The sequence below is a fragment of the Hippocampus comes genome, unplaced genomic scaffold (assembly GCF_001891065.2).
Source record: "Hippocampus comes isolate QL1 unplaced genomic scaffold, H_comes_QL1_v1.1 scaffold501, whole genome shotgun sequence".
Taxonomy (NCBI): Eukaryota; Metazoa; Chordata; class Actinopteri; order Syngnathiformes; family Syngnathidae; genus Hippocampus; species Hippocampus comes.
The window spans coordinates 399,596-420,435 of NW_017805779.1; the positions used below are offsets into that span (position 1 = coordinate 399,596).

Sequence of the window (20,840 nt, forward strand, 5' to 3'; positions counted from 1 at the left end):
AAAAAAAAAAAAAAACATTGGCGACAATGGGATCCGGAAACTTTGGTGACTGGCGCTACTGGTTACTTACATAAATGTTCCTTTCTGTTAATGGAAGAAAAAAATGCTTCCGGCAAGAATGCAGTTTGGGGGTTGGTAAACGTCTGTGTTCAAGAGTCACATTTCCAGTTTTAAAACATTAACAGATGGCACAAGTAGTTTATGGGGCAAAATAGCCTATCTTTTTATTCAAACAATTCATTCAGCGGAAAAATAACTGCCCGTTTGAACGTCTCTTCCCTACGACAGCAAGGTTTGCAATAATGGCCACAAGTCAAGAAAATGTTGAAGTGACAAAACACTTACCATGTTATTAAACGTAGACTTCACTCGATCCATTTTGATTCTGAAACGGACAACCACAAACCACTTGTGAAAATCCTTTGACACTTAATATTCTTACAAATACACACTTTCTCGCCTCCTCTGCTCCCTCTCAGCCACTTATTTTGACGTCAACGTGAAGATTTAACCTTAAGTTGCTTCCTTGCAGACTTAGTCTTGGCAGCAGTGTTTGCATTCTAAACAATTAACGACCTAACGCCTTTTTACGCTGCACTTCCTTACTCTCAGTACTACGCAAAAGCCGGTGCAAAAAAAAAAAAAAAAATCGAAACCGGTTTCCCCTACCGCGCCACGCGCATGGGGGCGGCTTGTCACTTTGCCGTCACAATTGGTTCTTGGAAGTGATTCGCCTTTTCCAAACCGTTCCAGACGTCATAAAGAAATGTGGGCCGTTAATGTGATTAAAGTGCAACATTTCCCAAAAGGATGTGCCATGGCTTCAAAGACATATTAGCCATTTTAAACGTTTGGTGTGAGGATGTAACTTCTCAGTCAGTCAAGGCAATCGTCGCAGCCAAACAGCTGGTTTTTCGTCAGACACGATGTGAAGTGTCACACGTTAAATGCTAGTGCTGCATTTGCAAACCATTGCACTCGTTGAACCTTCGCCTTTTCCAAACCGTTCCAGACCTCATAAAGAAACGTGGGCCTTTAATGTGATTAAAGTGCAACATTTCCCAAAAGAATGTGCCATGGCTTCAAAGACATATTCGCCATTCTAACCGTTTGGTGTGCGGATGTAATTTCTCAATCGGTCAGGCAATCGTCGCAGCCACACAGCTGGTTTTTCGCCAGACACTATGTAAAGTGTCACACGTTAAATGTTAGTGCTGCATTTGCAAACCATTGCACTCGTTGAACTCCAGCTCATCTTTTGGGACGCGAACACGATTTGTACATAAAGATCGAGGCGTTCAAATTGATGGCATTTGACTATGAGGAGGAAGCGCTTACAACATTAGGTGAGCGTTAAATAAGGAAATCAGTTCATCTTTTGGGACGCGAACACGATTTGTACATTTCCGCGCAAAGATTGAGGCGTTCAAATTGATGGCATTTGACGATGAGGAGGGAGCGCTTACAACATTAGGTGAGCGTTAAATAAGGAAATTGTTTCATCACCCTGGCCTCGCGCATGGCCACGCTTCACGGAAGTGACATTCGCGCCAACACCTTATGGATCCAACACCAAATCCTCTTTATGTCTAAAACAAGTACTTTATATTCATACACAACACGCACGTTTCGAAAAGGTGTAAAATTTTTAATTATTTTTTCGCACAAGGCCACGCACGTTTCACGGAAGTGACATTCGCGCCAACACCTTCTGGATCCAACACCAAATCCTCTTTATGTCTAAAGCAAGTACTTTGTATTCATACACAACACGCACGTTTCGAAAAGGTGTAAAATTTTTAATTATTGAGGGAAGAGATGTCGTGTGGCGTTAGTAGAAGAAAGTGTTCACAAGCAGCAAAAATGAATGAATTTAAATGAAATTGGAGCTTGCGCATAATAAAGACTGCACTACCGTATAAGGTTTTAAAATACATTAATAGATTAGAAATATGCATATTTCAATTCGTTTTCTCTCACCTTGAGCAAAGCTTTCGCTCTACCGCCACCAAGGAACCCTCGTCGAAATGTGTCCCAAAGGCTGCACTACCGTATAAGGTATTAAAATACATTAACAGATTAGAAATATGCATATTTCAATTCGTTTTCTCTCACCTTGAGCAAAGCTTTCGCTCTACCGCCACCAAGGAACCCTCGTCGAAATGTGTCCTCTTGTCCTGCCCTTACTTACAGAGGCCGTGCCAGTACTTCCGTGTACGTCATGATTATATTCTGACGACATACCTCAGCTCGTTCGGCCCGAAACGAAAAGCTATGAAAATATATAATTATTGCAAACTTTAAAATATAATTTAACTTGGTTTATGCTATATCCTGATTGGTACTTAAGAACTTTGTGAAGGTGTATACATTTCTATATTTGAATTTTCTTATCGTCATCATCATCATCATCATCATACAATACATCCTGGGTTATATAGCGCTTTCACAACTGCTGTATCTGTCACAAAGCGCTTTACAAAACTGTTAACATAAACTAAATAATAATAATATTAATAATATTATTATTACAGTATTATTATTTAGTTTAATCACAAGCCAAACAGTCACAAAAGGCTGTCCAGTTATAAGATGCGGATGCCCAACACAAGTTGTTTCAAGGCACGTTACATAAGGAGTGGAAAATGAATAATGAATGAACAAAAATGTAATCTTCATGTCACAATGAATATACAGTACTGTCCAGCAGCATGAGTCCTTCAAACTGACAAAATGTATTCATCGCGAGAATTAAGGACAGTTGCGAGGTTTGGTCGTCACCCCACTGCTGCTTTCAATGGGAATCGGAGATACTGCCATCCTTAATGAGCCCAAGTGATTCCGACAATCGCCTTACAGCGACATGTGGATCGTAGCTCATACCAATATCTTGATTTCCGCCGCCTTAGAAACACTTGCACAACTTAATGAGATCCATATAAAGTCACTCGTTGGATTGACACCGCCAGAGAGATATTCATTCAACAATAAAGCTTTGTAATATTGAGGAAGACTGTACTATAGTTTGCAGTACAGTACTACATCATAATGGGAGCTGTTCCGAATATTTCAGTTACCTTATTTAGCTCATTTGGCTACATGATAAATACAAAACTCTTGAAAAATATCAACTCAAACATCACGTTAAAAGTTGCGTGAAACGCTTGTTGTGATATAAAGTCATTTTACAGCCTCTTGCGTCACAGAGCGCAATTTTGGGAGAGGGGCTTGTTTTTGTTCCGAGGGTACACGAAGGCACCAGAAGAGCCAGCTTGCTTCCCGTTTTAAAACGGCCACACGCTCTCTGACTCTTCTGTGGTGCGTCGGTGTTCGGGGGTGGGGTGGGGGGGAGAAGGAAAAAAAAAAGAGGAAGGAATATGGTTTCATGTGACGCTCCACCCGCTCTAGCGGATCTCTAGTAGCGCGGAGGAGGAGGAGGCTGCGTGGCTCGGCGCTCTACAAAGCCGTTGGATACCTGAAACGACCGCCTGGTACGGTACCGAACCAAGCCCGAGGAGCACCGAGGAGACATAAATGGGTGAGGTGCACCATTCCCCCCCATTTTGGGAGTCCTCCCCTCTCCCCTGTGTCCTCCCTCCTTCCTTCCTTCCTCCTCTCCCGCTGTCTTCTAGATTATCTCCCCAGTGCATCTGGATGAGCAGGAGCGGAAAGCCCAGGTCCATGGGCTGGGTGCTCCCAATCCCCCCACCCACCCCATCCCCTGTCATGGGTGCCCAAATGTGTGCATGTGTGTGTACTATCTTGTCCTATCTCGCCATGCTCGATCGTGGATGTGCTGAGGGGTTTCATGAGATGATGAGTTGCAGATGTTGACACGTTTGCATTCACTCTCACTATCCCTTCTTTCGTTTGTGTGTGTGTGTGTGTGTGTGTGTGTGTGTGTGTGCTGACTGTGACATTCCACATTAAGCGCGTCCCCCAGGGTGCATAGAGGGGGCTGATGGCCGAGTCATCAATCGTTAAATTGCCAATTATTCAATCGATAGGACATGCGTGGACTGGCAGCAGAGGCCTCTGATATTTTCAGTTTCCTTTTTTTTTTTTTTTTTAAACATAAAAAAGATAAAAACTTGCTCCCTGTGATGTGATCTTGTCCTATCTCGCCATGCTCGATCGTGGATGTGCTGAGGGGTTTCATGAGATGATGAGTTGCAGATGTTGACACGTTTGCATTCACTCTCACTATCCCTTCTTTCGTTTGTGTGTGTGTGTGTGTGTGTGTGTGTGTGTGTGTGCTGACTGTGACATTCCACATTAAGCGCGTCCCCCAGGGTGCATAGAGGGGGCTGATGGCCGAGTCATCAATCGTTAAATTGCCAATTATTCAATCGATAGGACATGCGTGGACTGGCAGCAGAGGCCTCTGATATTTTCAGTTTCCTTTTTTTTTTTTTTTCAAAACATGAAAGAGATAACATGTTGCTCCTTGTGATGTGTTTAACACAAACAAACAAAGCCGAGCTAGGTGGTTAGCTTCGCGGCTGAACACTGAGCTGAAAAACAGATAAAAGTGTGTACAGGCAACCATCACTTATTGGGGATTTGCGAATTCACCTATCCTCCGTTATTCTGTTTTCGTGGCTTAGTCCAAAGCCATGTCTAATCAAGAAAACTGCTTTGTCACCATCTTGTGTATCCATAGGCAATTCCAAACTTTTTTGGGCTGTGTTGTGAACGGACTGCGCACACTGCACTTTTGCGTCAGATGTCAGGTGGCATGCTAACTTCCGCTTGGCCTATAAAACGCAGTGACAAAATGGTCAACATATTACAAGTTGATTTTGAACTGTTGGTTGGAGGATGTCCTTGAAAATTAGAGGAAAAAAAAACTGACACCATTTTGATCTCGAAAAGTATTACCGCTGAACTATTGGATATAATCTGACACGACGCTGGGTTATGACAGGTTCTTTTGGACCCCTTGTCGGTGCTATCGACAGCGGCATGAGTGTAAGACACAAAGTGTTAATCGTGTGAAAGGGTATGACTTGCATGTCTTGACTGTGCCTACGTAAAATGTTGTGTGGGAGCAAGCGAAAAGCATTTCTTGTCGTGCAATAGCTCACTCTCACACGCATACAACGCAGACGGAGAACGGCGGGAACACGCAAGCGCTGTCGCCAAGCGCACACGTCAGCATGCAGCATGTCTTGTCTGTGTGAGTTAGAACCCGGGTAGGGCGCAGCTGTTCGCGGGACACTGCGGTGCTCCCCCCCACCCCTTGCCGAGTGTAAAGTGTGACGCTTCGCAGGCCGAGTGGGAGTTTTGTTTGGTCTGCAGGCGCTTGTTATCACCGCCTCTTTGTCTCTTTATCGCGCCTTTTAAACGTTAGCTACATTAGCATCAGTTCTCACCAGGCGCCGATTCATTGGTATCAAAGGGTCTTGGCACATTGCAGCAAAGAACCCTGTCAATGTGAATAATATTCATCTCACACGACATCGCCACCGCCTAAATTGAGATGCAAACTAGATTGAGGTCAAAGGTCATCAATAATCCAATCAATGACCAGCGTGAGCCGTCTCGTCAAGAACCAGTCCTTTCATATAAGACAGAAACTCTCTTCTGGTCTCATTTTTATTCATGCGACTTCTAAACTGGGCTCATTTAGTGGCAGTGCTGCAGGCGCATAAAAAAAAAAGCCTTGAAGTTTTATGTTGATGATTATGGTTCGCTTTACATCTCTCAAAGAGCAGCGGAGAGTCAAAAGCCGAAGAATGTGATACAGCTCTCTACAAATGTTTGACCTTTTACTTCGACACGCCAACGCGCTCACACTCTTGACTCGCACCCGCTTTCTTTTCCGCCTTTAGTGGAGGCCGTGGTGGAGTTCGACTATGAGGCCCAGCAGGACGACGAGTTGAGCCTGAGCGTGGGCGACGTCATCGTGAACATACGGCGAGACGACGGAGGATGGTGGGAGGGCGAGCTGGCGGGACGCCGGGGCTTGTTCCCCGACAACTTTGTGCGGGTGAGTAAGCTAGCTGATGGTAGCACACAAATGGGAAGTAAACAAATACAAATACTTTTTTAGGCACTGTTTTTTTTTTTTTACCTGTAAGGATAACAAAAATGCTAGCATATATAATTGGTAGCAAAAATCCATTTTGACTTTCATATTTAAGTTCCGGTACTTTTGTCAACTCCACCTGACCGTTATGAAGATCTGACTGTGCGTGTGTGTGATTTGGCAGGAAGTGAACAATGACACAATAATGCATTTCGACAGCGTTTAGGCCTTGTCATGCGCTTTATTAGTGCTGAGCCGCTCTCACAGCACTCATTCACTGTCATCCAGCAGGACAATGGCCGTGTGTGTGTGTGTATGTGCGCATGTGGGGACTCAGTAATACCACACTGGTGTGTCACAAGACTGCACTTAATGGGAATGTGTGGCATTCGGCCGTTGAATGTGTGCGCTTCGGGAGAAAGGGAGAATGTCCACAGTGGGATTGCAAAAGACACAGGAAGTCATGCAACGCAAGAACAACAGTGTATGATACAATATGTTATGAGAGTGATGTTGATAATCGTCCAATATTTGATATGTTAGAGAAAAGCCGCATACTCGCCACATACAGCCTGCCCCGTTTTTGAATTTGCATCACCCAGCATTTGCATCCTTTAATGTTACGTTGACTTTGCAGGTTTTTTTTCCCTAAAGAGACTGCTTGTCAAGTTTGTTAGCTCAGATGTGGCTCTAGCTCAGTAAGCTAGCTAGCAAGTCATCAGTTCTTCCGCTTAAGCGTGATAGGTTAGCGAGCCAGTTACCAATGAGTCTATTTGTCCATTAACCATACCCAGTCCGAGCGAGTGATCCCACCTATCACCTCGAGTAATTGAGCTAGGTCTAGCTTGAATAGCTAACAAGCTAGTTGTCAGTTCTTCACGTTTCATCGCCATAATCTGTTATAGTTAGCTCAAAGTCGTTAGCTTATAAGCAAACTCGCTGCCCCCCATTCTTGAATTTGCATCACCCAGCATTTACATTACTCAGAGTCCTTTAATGTTACGTTGATTTTGCAGGTTTTTTTTCCCTAAAGAGACTGCTTGTCAAGTTTGTTAGCTCAGATGTGGCTCTAGCGGGAGAAAGGGAGAATGTCCACAGTGGGATTGCAAAAGACACAGGAAGTCATGCAACGCAAGAACAACAGTGTATGATACAATATGTTATGAGAGTGATGTTGATAATCGTCCAATATTTGATATGTTAGAGAAAAGCCGCATACTCGCCACATACAGCCTGCCCCGTTTTTGAATTTGCATCACCCAGCATTTGCATCCTTTAATGTTACGTTGACTTTGCAGGTTTTTTTTCCCTAAAGAGACTGCTTGTCAAGTTTGTCAGCTCAGATGTGGCTCTAGCTCAGTAAGCTAGCTAGCAAGTCATCAGTTCTTCCGCTTAAGCGTGATAGGTTAGCGAGCCAGTTACCAATGAGTCTATTTGTCCATTAACCATACCCAGTCCGAGCGAGTGATCCCACCTATCACCTCGAGTAATTGAGCTAGGTCTAGCTTGAATAGCTAACAAGCTAGTTGTCAGTTCTTCACGTTTCATCGCCATAATCTGTTATAGTTAGCTCAAAGTCGTTAGCTTATAAGCAAACTCGCTGCCACTGTCTACTTGTTCATGGACCTGAGTCAGTGCGTCCATGTATACAGTTCATATTGCTGTAGTTTTAATTTTTCAAGATCCCACAGAAATGCGTACATACCTCATTTTATTGTAAATCTTTTATCATGTCATTTCATGGGACAACAGTGAAGAGATTAGACTATGCTACAATGTACAATCGTCAGTGTCCATTTTGGAAGTTCAGTGTCTCCATTAATCCCTAAACTGGCAACAAATTTAGTTCACGACTGAGTGAAAGATTGCAGATTTCCGTTCCATTTAATGCAGTCAAGGCTAGTTCGCGAGGCAACAAGTCTGCGGATGCTAGCATGTGCTGACTGATCATGTGCCGGCAAATCAAACTCACATGATGCGACTCAGTGTGAGCGCTTCACTTAAACCAGGGCTGTGCCGAACCTTTTTCCCCCCGAGGGCTGCACACACACACAAAAAAGGAAGAATGCAAGAGCCACTTTAAATATTAGCATGCTAACACCCACTCATCAAGCAATCACATAAATCAAGGTGTCAAGGCGCTAGTTTTCTTTGTTTTTTGGGGGTGCTGGAATGGATCAACTGAATTTCAGATCTTCAAGTCAGTTAAAAAAAAGAAAAAAAAACGCAACACGACACAATACACGCAGATGTTTCCTGTTCAGATATGACGAATCATGCTGTCTTCCTCATTTCATCTGCCCTTCCTTTAAGTCGCCACAGCCTCACGATTTCTCCCCCAGGGGGCCGCTGAACCCACAGACAAGAGTTAAAAAAAAAGTGGGATCTTTTGGAAGTTCTAATGTCTAACACATGTATTGTGTACCTTCCCATTCCACTTGAACGTAAATACCACGTGTCCCTCAGCCCTCGTAAAGGAAGAGGAAGCCAGAGGCCCGTAAATGGCTGCTACGGATTTTGCGTGGGCCCGCATGTGGTCTGTGTGTTTGTGTGAATGTGCAGGCATGCGGAGTCAATCGATGGTTGACTTTCCCGCTCGGCTGCCGCTTGTGTTGACTTTGTCGAAACGCGGCGAACACGGAACTCAGCTCAGAGTACGAGAGTGTCCTTATGTTCTAGTATTCTATTATTGATTTGTTTTGAGTGCTTTTGCATCTAAATGATTTAATGATTTAACTCTTTCTAGTATTTGCAAGAAATCAATCATCAGAAGCATGAATTTATTCAAATAGCAGTGGTGTTACAGTAATCGCCCCGGCATAGACAAAATCCACAAAGTCACAACCAATTTTTAATTTTTAAAAAAATGCATTTATATATTAACCAATCATTCATTTCACACCAAAATATATGCAAGTGAGGTACCGGTATTATTTGGGGTCGCCATCCTCACGTTGAACACTGTAGTATCTGTGATGTTGAATGGGCGCGTTTTGTTTCCCTCATGTGCTTTTGTCTTCCTCGTTTAAAAAAAAAAAAAAAAAAAAAAACCTTTTCTGTTCACCCGGGCCCTGTGTCAACCAATCAGCTCTCTCAACCCATTGGGTCATGTCCAGGTATTCCTTGTCATCTCGTCAGTTTGCTTGTTTTTTTTTAGTTCCCTGGGTTCTGTTAGTCTTTTTGATTTATTTTTGACTTTGTTTTTTCAGGATGTTGTTTATGTTTTGGATTTAGTTTTTTTTTTCCCCATTGTACCCCCCTGCAAGTGTTTTTTTTTTTGTGTGTGTGTGTGTGTGTGTGTGTGTGTGTATGTTAATGCATTTTGTTCAGGACTCCCAAGTTCTCCCGCCTCCCTGCTTTTAATGGCATCATAGTCTTTTTTTTTTAAATTTTATTTTATAAATACAGTGCAAGCTATACAGTGCTATTTTCCTTTCTTATGAACAAACTTGACCAAAAAATGGAGGACTGGAATGGATTAACGTCATTTTCATTCATTTCAATGGGGAATTAGATGAGAGCTACAACAACTGATGTTTCATATCACGTAGATCACTATTCATTTTTTTTTTCCCTCCCCATTTTTTGAATCTTTAGTGCGGGTGCTGACATTTTGTCCATGTTTGTGTTCCTTTGACCAAGACGAAGCGGGGTCACTGTTGTCTTGGAAACTGGTATTTTTGGACCTTGTGGCTCATTAAGGCTTCTATGCCGTGTGTGTGTGTGTGTGTGTGTGTGTGTGTGTGTGTGTGTGTGTGTGTGTGTGTGTGTGTGTGTGTGTGTCAGTTCAACCGGCTTGTCTGCTTGACTAGGCCGTCTTGGCCACAGGCCTAGTTGCTTATGAAACAGCGTCGCCATGGTTGTGGCAGCGGACATGTGAGCCGTCATGTTCACTTTCTCTTGTCCCGCTTCCCTTGCTCCCTTTGCGCCATATTTGTTGTCCCGGCCTCCTTTCTTTGCCTTTGCCGTGGATAGCAAGGCAACACTGTCGTTTCGTTGCCCGTTTGCATCTGTGCACAGGCAAACGCATGAATTTTAATGCTCGAAAATATAGTTTGAAAACGACGGTATAGTTGGGTTTTTACTGTGGTATTATAGTCTTCAAAGCCCGTTTTGCAGTAAGGCATGTTTTAGGGCCACAACAGGAAAAAGAGAGAATAAAAATACCGACAAAGTGAAAGTTCAATTTTTCTGAGAAAAAAAAAAGTTGTCTATTTTCAAGAGAAAGGGATGTTTTTATTTATTAATTTTTTAAAGAAAATTCTGACATTTTAAGATAGAAGTCAACCATTTTGAAATTTAAGTATTTTTTAAGTTGAAATATATTATGAGAATAAGTCATATCATTTCAGAAAATTTTTGTTACTACAAGAAAATAAAAGGGAACTTTTTTTTTTGCACAAGTGTGTTTTTTGTTTTGAAACATATCTAATTTTTTCTTTGGATTCTAGTTGTATTATTACGAGAAAAAAGTTGCATATTTTCTGTCTTAAAGTCACGTTGGGTTTTTACTGGTGGTATTTTAGTCTTCAAAGGCCGTTTTGCAGTAAGGCATATTTGAGGGCCACAACAGGAAAAAGAGAGAAAAAAAATACCTACGTTGATTTTTTTTTCTGGGGGGGGGATTAGCATATTTTCCAGTTTGATGACAGGAAAGTCCAAAAAAAAAGAGTTGCAAATTTTTCAGAATTAGGATGTACATTTGTAAGATTAGTCATCTTCTGAATCGAAATTGTACAGTGCAAAGTGAAAGTTCAGTTTTTCTGAGAAAAAAAAGTTGTCTATTTTTAAGAGAAAGGGATGTTTTTATTTATTTTATTTTATTTTTTAAGAAAATGTCTTACATTTTAAGATAGAAGTCAACCATTTTGAAATTCAAGTATTTTTTTGAGTTGAAATATATTCTGAGAATAAGTCATATCATTTCAGAAAATTTTTGTTACTACAAGAAAATTAAAAGGGAACTTTTTTTTTGCACAAGTGTGTTTTGAAACATATCTAATTTTTTTTTTTAGATTCAAGTTGTATTATTACGAGAAAAAAGTTGCATATTTTCTGTCTTAAAGTCACAATCTCAGGGGGAAAAAAATTCTGTTGATTTTTTTTTTCTGGGGGGGTGGTAAATTAGCATATTTTCCAGTTTGATGACAGTATAGTCCCCAAAAAAAAGTTGCAAATTTTTCAGAATTAAGGTGTACATTTGCAAGATTAGTCATCTTCTGAATCGAAATTGTACAGTGTCGAGAAAAAAAAAAGTCAATCAGTCATATAACAAGTGAATGTCAAAATCTAATCTGACTAAAACGCCTTTTTAATCATCAGGCCAACAATCACATCAAAGTCTCAATATTGAGGATGTGATGTGCCTGAATACTGCAGACGGTATTGCATCATTATCTAACGAAAGCATGATTGTCTCTTCTTCCTTGCAGGAGATCAAGAAGGAGGGCAAGCGAGATGGAGGACAGGCCAGCGCGGCGGACAAAGTGGACCTGTCCAACGGCCGGACGAGTCCCGTGTCCGAGCCCAGCACCAGACCGGCCAAGAAGGGTACTACCAGAATAACCCCACTTGTGAAAAGATGTCAAATCCATATGACGTCTAGCACTTTTGTCATTAGAAGGATGTCACCTTGTGGACGAAAAGAGAACAGCAGGCCATAGCAAAAAAAATGTTTCTGTTATCCAAAGATATGGTGGCCAATTGTATGCTTCCAAAGTTCCATGGCTTTATTTAAAATAATTATTTAGTTACTGTCAACATTGGTTTTTACTTACCTAACGGCGAGTCTGTACTTGACTACTCGTACCGAATGTGAGCACGTTTGCCACCTGTTGCACTGACATGTCTCTAAGCTTTATGAGCGAATCGCTTTGGAGTCGATGTCATCGGGTTAAACCGCAAACGGTCTCCCGGGCATCTCGAGCCAAAGGGGGATCGCGTCCTTAACGTGTGTCGCAATGTCCATTGCAGCGGAACAGATTCGTAAGCGGCGGTGCAAAGCGGCCTTCAGCTATGCGCCTCAGCACGAAGACGAGCTGGAGCTGAAAATAGGCGACGTCATCGAAATCGTAGCCGAGGTAAGAAAAAAGTTGGCGTGGAGAACGAATGGTGCGTTCTATTCAAGCTGATTACAATGACCCCCTTGCGAAAATATGCAAGTCTTAAAACGGTTTATAATTGGCCATATATGCCACAAGATGGCGGCAAAGCATTACTTTAATCCAAATTAAGATCCTCAACTCATTTCAACATCGTTCCTTGGCAGCCAAGTTGCTACATGGCGCCAAGGCAATACAAGTATTGGTCTGAACACAAATCTGTTTTTTTTTTCCTCCCAGCCAATAAAAAAGGAAAGGATAAAAAAATATTTGAAAATGCCAAATTTTCTTTTATTTTTGTGGTCTTTGTTCTTGTGGGGAAAACAAACATTATTCTTTTGACATTACACATTTTCTCAAAAAAAAAGGGAATTTGTTAATGTAACATTAAAACTTTTTGTGCTGAAAATAAGCAACAATTTAACTCCCAGACATTTAGCGGAACACACTGTAGTTATTTTTAACTGGCGTTAAGGTTAAAATGGACCCTTGGGAAAAAATCGTCCCTGTAAGAAACCAAACATTTGAGAACCTATGTGTGACGTTTAACCTCAGAAAAATGTTTTGATGAAATGTGTCCACTAGAGGGCACCAATTGCCTCATATGAGTATTTTAAAGTCTGCGCTTGCTATTTGTGCTGTGTGCAGGTGGAGGAGGGCTGGTGGGAGGGTGTCTTGAATGGCAAAAGTGGGATGTTCCCCTCCAATTTCACCAAAGAGATCCTGCTTGAGGCCGACGGGAACTCCGCCGACACTCCCGCCTCGCAGGAGGAGCCGCACAGTGCCCGCAACAGTAAGACTCAGCCAATCGAGACGGCGCGGATGTCAACCCATTTGGAAGTTTGAGTTTTTTTGGGGCGGGGGTTTGTGTATACGTGTGCAGGTAAGAACAGTCCAGGGAGTGAGAGCGATGGAGCCGACACTCGGTCCGAAGGGGGCTCTGTTGAAATCCAGCCCAAAAAGGTAATCCGTGTCCCCATGTGTATACGCAGTTCCCACTCATAGATTCACAGATCCCAAAAAGTGACAGGCTCAAAAATGTGACACATTTTTGAAAGACATCCCCAGTAGCTGCAGTGCAAAAGCTGAAGGTGACGCGTTTTTGTGTCTCCAATGTAGGTGAGGGGCTTCGGCTTTGGCGACATCTTCAAAGACCAGCCCATCAAGCTCCGCCCTCGCTCCATGGACGTCGACGCTGAGGGCGACAAGGTGAATCAACTCCCAAACTGTATTTGTCGAGCTGCCCCTTCTTGTACACCCGCATTTCGCCACTCATAGATTCACCGCTCCCAAAAAGTGACAGGCTCAAAAATGTGACAAGTTTTTGAAAGACATCCCCAGTAGCTGCAGTGCAAAAGCTGAAGGTGACGCGTTTTTGTGTCTCCAATGTAGGTGAGGGGCTTCGGCTTTGGCGACATCTTCAAAGACCAGCCCATCAAGCTCCGCCCTCGCTCCATGGACGTCGACGCTGAGGGCGACAAGGTGAATCAACTCCCAAACTGTATTTGTCGAGCTGCCCCTTCTTGTACACCCGCATTTCCAGAGGTTGAGTACCCACTTAAAGAGTGACTGTGACCCCGTAGTGGGGGCGGGGGAAAGGTTCACGGTTGCTTGTAAATAGCAGAAAGCCAAGCTCCTCAACTCACTTCAACAAAAAATTGCCACAACATGCAACTCTTAAAATATCCATCAAAAGAAGGCTCACCGTCAAATTGATTCTCTCATAGTTTTTGTTTTGGGTGAAGGAAGTCTGGTGTTGGCTCCTCCTCTTCCTGTGTATCACTTTTACAGCACAGGAAGTGTTTTTATGCTCACAAACCCACACACACACACACACACACACACACACTCTGAAGGGATATGACGAGGGAGAGAGAGCAGCGAGAGGAAGGTGAGGAAAAAAAAAAGGAAAACTCTTTTTCACAGCCGCTCACAGTCACACAGTCTCCTGCTGCTGGCGCGGGTGTAGCAAAGTGCCTGCCTTTGTCTGCGAGCCGACAGGAAGGTAGGATCAATGATGAATCAGTTTCTCCTCCTCCACCCTTCACTGTTCTTAATTCTTGTCCTCTTTTTTTTTCTTTTTTTTTTTTTTAATGCGAGGTGACTAAATGAGTGTCGTGTTTTCAAGGATGCCGACGTGCAGTTTTGACAGTTTCACATTCTGAATTCCTCCCTCCCAAAAAAGCTTTTGTGCTGCTTAAAACCTGTCCAACACAAGCTTTTAACGACTTAAAAGATGGAGGTGCTGTACGTTAGGGACTGATTAGGATTTCTACGCATTCCGTATTCCAACTAGGCTTTCTTAAAACACAATAGAAAAGCAAGGTACCGCACTGTATTGTTCTTAACTAAACTTTGTTTCAGAAAATAGAACAGCGGTTAGTCCTAAATTCATTTTCCTGACGTTGGCATTAATCAAATTATACGTTTCAATTTGTACTGTTTCTGAAAACATGTCTTTCAATCTACAATTTTATGCATACAATACATATGCATATCTACAGTTTTACACAGTGTACATAGTAGTTTCCATCCATCCACATTATACCACTTACCCTCAGTAGGGGGCGCTGGTATTTCTTACTTCATATACTAATGCATTTGCTTGTTGAGATTAACCTACTTGATGCTTATCTTAAATTTGTTTTTGTTACATTTTGGATGATTCAATATTATTAATACGAGTGTACATCTGTAAAAATTGCTGCTTTGACCCAACACCTTATGTCTCGTTAAAGATTTATTTATTTTATCGCTAGTTAGCTCAGGAAGCTAATTAAAATGTCTGCTAGCTCATTTACAAAATCTTGGCCATTTCTGTATTCTTTGAAAGAAGTCAGTTAGCCCAATTCGAATGTCTGAATGTCACTTGGGTATCTGTCTATCCAGGAAAATATATGTAAGCTACTTAGCTCAAGCTAGCAACCTATCTGCAATATTGCTAAAACGTGTTAGCTTGGCAAGCTAATCACCAAAATGTCTATTTGTCCATCAATTGGAGAGATCGCTTGCTCGCTAGTTAGCCCATCTATCTTGTCCATTCAGCTACTTAGCCTATCAGAGGAGTAAGCCCATCTAATCAAACCTAACAAACTCGGTTTACAGATTCACACGCGGAACATGAGACTTTGAAGCAGAGGATGTTGAGCAGCCTCCCTCCCGCCGTGTGTGGTTTTATGGGCTTGTCTCGTGAGGCAACAGACCCAGCCGACATCTCGGTACTGCTTGCAAGGGTGCGGTGAGGGTTGGATGGGATGGGAGTGGGGTGCGGGGTGGGGGGTTGGGTCCTTTGAAGGCAGAGGGATTTAGCGGGGGCTGAGGGGGGTGGGGGTGGCGCTGGTGCTTCTGCTGAGTCACCCAAAGCCACGTCAGCCCTCTGCAAAATGCAACTTCTGTTGGAGAGAAGATGCTAAATGCCAGTGGTGGGAAGTCACCGCGTACAAATACTTTGTCGTTGTATACCTCGCAAATCCGTTTCTTTTCCTTTTATATCAACATTTGTACGTACAGACCGAGTGTTTTTCACGCTGCCTGTAGTTTGTGTGGATAAATGTGATGTGTGCGCACCTTTTTACTCAATCTCTCCGTACGACTCAGCACATCAACATTTGCACATGACGGTCTGCGGTGAGGTTGTCACTGAGTCAGCGTCAGTCTGCGTTCAGATGATCAAAACATGAGCACATTCACTTTACATCTTTAACACCAATTACTTTCCGAATCAGACCGGGCTTTGATGGCATCTTGGGGCCTCTTGAGGGCAAAAGCGCGACGAAGTGAGTTTTTCAGAAAATGGCGACTAAATAAATGAAGCTACTCTTCTCACTCCCAAACTCAATATGAGTCTCCTGCACCCACTGGGCTCTTCTTAGCAATCAGATGACTTGACACTGAGGGTGGGGTGACTTTGGAGGGAGGAGCAGTGGCGGGTAGACACGGATCTGGCTACGAACAGAGCAGCGCGTGTGTTAGGGACAGAAGCGGCCCTGTGAGTGTTTTCCATGTGGAAGATGCCTCCTCCCTGCTTCCGCAAATACTGCGGCGGGGATCCACTCATTCAATCAGCTCATGGTTTTGCCAAACTCATCTTCTCAAAAATTAGCCCTGGGAGAGCTGCTCCAAGGCCTTCCTGGTGATGCCGAGTGAATAATCGAAGCAGGGTGCCGCCCCAGTTCAAGCAACGTGACCGTTTTTGTCTTCCAGGTCGCTGAGTGTAAGACGGCGAGCTCGCCGGCCCCCGACAACATGAAGAGCGACCCTGACAGCAGAGGAAAAGGTCAACCTTAGCTCATCCGCCCGGCCGTTTTTCCGTCAAGTGCTCGTCCCCCCCGAAGATTTTAATCTGACGCCGCTTTTTTTGAAATCTGCTTCCAGGCCGAGAGCTGTGCAAAGTCCTCTTTCCGTACGAAGCGCAGAACGAAGATGAGCTGACGATAAAAGAGGGCGAAATCATTGCCATAATCACCAAGGTGTGTTTGTGTGTATATACGTTCATATTGGCAGTTTTTCGATTGGACCTCACCAAGCATGTTTCTGTGCAGGAATGCGCCGACACAGGCTGGTGGATGGGCGAGGTCGGCGGTCGGCAAGGCGTCTTTCCAGATAATTTTGTCAAACTGCTGGAAGCCGAGAAAGAGGTAATCACAAAAGTTGAATGGAAATGTACTGACAGTACGCAAGTACATAGGCAGCGATTCTTTTGCGTACCACCAGTGGGTGCCGTCGTACAAATAAGCTCCAAAATGCCCTGATACAGTGAAACTCCTCTACAACGAAACCTAAATGGGCAAAAATACCCCCTAGTGTGAAAAAATGTTCATGCATTAAAGCCATTCCCACTTTTCTGGTCCCCCTTCGACGAAAAATCCCCCTGTTCCGTTATACGAAATATTTTTCTCTGCTCTTGCCTCGCAACGAGATTCACTACAACGAACATGATTTCGTTGTAGAGGAGTTTCACTATCGTGATTAACAAACTTTTCAACTTGATTGATCCAATGATTTGGATGGCGGTCCCAATACTTTTGTCCATATGGTCTAAATTTTTTTTTTCTTTTTTCTTTTTTGCAGAGACCAAAGAAGCCGCCGCCTCCCAGCGCACCGTCGGCCAAGCACACGACAGCAGGTAAGAAAATGTCCTTCCTTCCTCCTGTGGTTTCCATGTTGATGGTCCTGAGGGAGTGTGAGAGCGCGAGAAAATGACGGCGAGACAAAACTGTGACCACTAGAGAAAAAGTCGGACGGCAAGAAGGTTCCTCCAGAGCGGCCCGAGCACCTGCCGCACCGAGACCAGGATCGAGGTACCCGTGTTGGTCCTGCGTGCTCTCGCTTCAACTGCTAACTATTTGTACTGTACACCTTTTTTCTGTCCACTTTTTTTTTCTGAATTAGTTCAGGGTGCACCCCGCCCTGCCTACTGCCCGAATGACAATACCTGATTTATATTAACAGTCATGAGCTTTTCTTCCTATAGCTTCACTTGAATTCATTCTCTTCCTGTGCTTCTACCTGAACTTCCTGTTTCCCCTGTTTCCGTTTGTTCTGAATTGGACTGCCCCCCCACCCCCAGTGGAACACAAATAGTCATGTTTGTGTGTGCGTGTAGGTGACGAGATCCTCAAGCCCTCCCTCCCAACTGTCCTCCCCAAGAAACTTTTCCCTCCAAAGACGTCGACTTCCTCCTCCACTTCCCAACAACCCCCAAGGCGCCCCGAGAGACCGCCCGCTCTGGCGTCAGTACGCACTCTGCAGAACATCTCGTGTGTCCCTCCCAGCCCACCCTAACGTTTATATTATGTGTGGTTTGGCTGTTCAGGTGTGAAAGCCCCAAATCCGATGGGGGGGCTTCGACACCTGAATCCGCTCCTGACAGGTCCCACAACGCCGGTGAGGATGGAGCGGGACAATCGGCATGCTGTTGTTGCGTCTTTTTGATGTGTGTGTGTGTATGTGTGTGTAGACCTGGACCTGGATTCAGTGGTGCCGTCGGCGGAGAAGCTGAGCCACCCGACGGCGTCGCGGCCAAGAGTCACGGACCGCCGGCCTCGCTCGCAAATTATCATATCGGTGAGAACATCATGATTCTTTATGATTTTTTATGTACATGTCGCCATGAAGTGACATTTACTGATGGATTTCCTGACTTCACAGTCCTCACTGACCAGCAGCGATGTGGACCACCTGGTACCAGAGCGAGCCAAGGAGAGCCCAGAACCGGTCCAGTCCAGACCTGTGGAGGTTTCCGCAAGGAAGGGAGCTCCTGTCATTTCAGTAAGCACTAAACTCCACAATCCTTGTGTCATTCCTTCTTCCCATTTTTAATTGGCAATGGAAAAGTGGCTCCCTTAAGTATGTGAATCGGTACTTCCATTCATCACCAGTGGAGGTCGCCAAACTGTACGTAACTGTGACGCCAGGTACCTGAGAGTAAACCCCAGCCGGCCGCCAAGTCGTCCTCGTCTTTGAACCCGCCCGCCGGCCCCGGCCATCGTCCCGCCTCGCCGTCTTCCTCCTCGTCATGCCCCCCCGCGAGTCCCGGCCCCTCTCCGGAGGCGCAGCTGTCGGCACCCGCGGCGGCGCCCACGCTCGAGGACCTGAGGAGGCAGATGCGGGAGCTGCGGAGCACGGTGGAGCTGCTGAAGAGTCAGCACAGGCAGGAGATGAAGCAGCTGGCTGGCACGCTGGACGAGGAGAAGAGGATACGACTCAGTTTACAAGTGAGATGCGGTGTTCATTTGGTACCTGGGCCTTTCAGTGGGGACTCTTAAGACATTTAGACAAACCATAAAACTGCAGTATAACAGTAGGCAACTACGCTGGTTTACAATAAATACACTAACCGTCCCCCTCCCAAAAAAGATTTGTAATTGTTTTGAGTGGCGTACAATGGCACTTACATGACAGGATCATAAAACACCAACACCATGTAGCTTTGCATAGACACCACTATGAACTCATGTCAAACAATTTTACCGAACAGATAAATTTTTCAACACTTCACATAGTCGCTGAATATTATCCTAATTTGCTTTTGATAGTGCCACGAGGCGCAGTCCAGGACAAATTACGAGAAATGCTGATGAAAAAAAAAAAACCCACCACCACCAAAATTCCACCAGGGGGTGCCAAAGTAATATTTCTATTGAAAAATGAAGGCTAGTTTCTCAAAAGTGCTGAACTGCAAATAAGTGGGAGCTCACTGGAACTGCTTTAGCACCATCTTGTGGCGTCTGAGGGGGATCAATATAGCTTCAAAATGTTTGGCTACATGCTTTTTCAGTGGATAGTAATTAAACTACACAAGTACCTTGAAGAACATGTCGGAACCATTTCGCATCATACGTGTCGTCAGTAATCGATGAACTCATGTCTTTGGTGTTTGCCGTGACAGATGGAAGTGGAGCACATCAAGAAGATCTTGTCCAAATGAGCCCAGGCCAAAACAACGTTTGTGCCAAATGATCATGACGATCGCCATCAGCAGCGAGCATCGTGGACTCAAACAATGTGACCCCCACCCCTTTTCTCCTGCATCGTCGCCTTGTGTTTATTTCACTCCGTTCTGTTCATTTCTAACCACAGCACCCCCCCGCCCCCTGCTATTTTGTCTCCTGGCGCCTGCCGGGCTCACCGGTACTGGCGGGTGGCTGCTGTGTTGCCGTGGTGACGCATCACTCAAGAGGTACTCGCGAGAAATGAATGGCGAAGGCCCATTGGAACCCCCGCAGGTCGGTCGGTTCGGACCGCTGTGGCGCCATCGCTCGTCCACGCCGTGGCCTTCCCGCCTCTTAGCTCTGCGTGCGTGCGTATGTGCGCGTGTGCGTGACAGTTTTACAAGTGGCGTATTTTAGCTCCGAACTTGGTAGCACATGGTTAAAAGGAGGACTGATGTTTGTATCGTTATTTAGCATTCATATGTTGCCGATGCTAATTAGCCAACTTTTAATTATGAGATCTCAATTGGCTATTGTCCATATGATACACTATGCACAAAAATTGGACAATATTTTGGGTGACATTTTTTTGGATGAATCTAAAATGAATGACAGAAAAACCTTGACTGGTGAACTTCAGCTGTGACAGAAGTTAAACTAAAACCTATTCTTAATTTCGACTTGGATGTGACTGGACAAGCCTTGCCCAAGTTTGTTTCCGTGATCTGATGGTTAGCTTAGCGCTCACGACAAAAAACTGGGTTCACTGGACTGTACATTCCATTGACAAAAGTAATGACCATTGAAATAGTGAGCGGGCAAAATTAGATTAAACCTCTTTGGCACATCATTAGACGAATGACAAAATAATACTCCACAGCTATGATGATATAGTGGTTATTATTCTGCGTTGTTGGAATCCGGGTCATGGCACCAATTGAAAAGTACAAGGGGTCAGGGGCTTTCACTGATCCTTTTATTTTTAATGCTCTCAGTATTATACTCACAGTAACTACCAGAGGACTGCATATTCTCAGTTCAAGTATTTAATGGATGCCAGAAAGATCACGACACAGCCAAGAAGCCCCAATTCTGCCAGATGCGGAAGGCGGTCCAAAATGGTTCCTTCGTTCTCTTATCCTGTCTTGGCTGCCTGCCCGCCACACAGGTGAGCAGCACTATGTGAATGTGTGACACCCCCCCCCACCACGATCTGAACCGGTTTCAACTGGTCAGGGTGCAAATGGATGAGAAGTTGCCGAAGCCAGGCGCAAA

At 44.3% G+C, this 20,840-nt stretch overlaps 1 protein-coding gene across 2 annotated transcripts; it reads left to right on the forward strand.

The window, feature by feature from the left end:
• Positions 1-3,316: 3,316 nt before the first annotated feature.
• Positions 3,317-20,249, forward strand: sh3kbp1 (SH3-domain kinase binding protein 1). Of its 2 annotated transcripts, XM_019884740.1 has the most exons (18): positions 3,319-3,538; positions 5,835-5,992; positions 11,464-11,581; positions 12,005-12,111; positions 12,781-12,925; positions 13,016-13,095; positions 13,252-13,341; positions 16,336-16,408; positions 16,507-16,601; positions 16,674-16,769; positions 17,203-17,257; positions 17,361-17,432; positions 17,738-17,864; positions 17,948-18,018; positions 18,092-18,198; positions 18,283-18,402; positions 18,549-18,848; positions 19,523-20,249. In XM_019884740.1, the coding sequence occupies exons 1-18, from the start codon at positions 3,535-3,537 to the stop codon at positions 19,559-19,561; spliced, it is 1,857 nt and encodes a 618-aa protein (XP_019740299.1). In that variant the 5' UTR covers positions 3,319-3,534; the 3' UTR covers positions 19,562-20,249. The 2 variants fall into 2 exon arrangements, with proteins under 2 accessions (XP_019740300.1, XP_019740299.1); XM_019884741.1 differs by lacking the exon at positions 17,361-17,432 and having other exon boundaries at positions 3,317-3,538.
• The last annotated feature ends 591 nt before the right edge of the window (positions 20,250-20,840 follow it).

What these genes read in the sequence shown, in the direction of transcription:
- sh3kbp1 (XM_019884740.1), top strand. An exon ending in TGCTGGAAGCCGAGAAAGAG is followed by an intron (nt 16,770 to 17,202) that starts GTAATCACAAAA and finishes TCTTTTTTGCAG; the next exon opens with AGACCAAAGAAGCCGCCGCC. An exon ending in TGACAGGTCCCACAACGCCG is followed by an intron (nt 18,019 to 18,091) that starts GTGAGGATGGAG and finishes ATGTGTGTGTAG; the next exon opens with ACCTGGACCTGGATTCAGTG.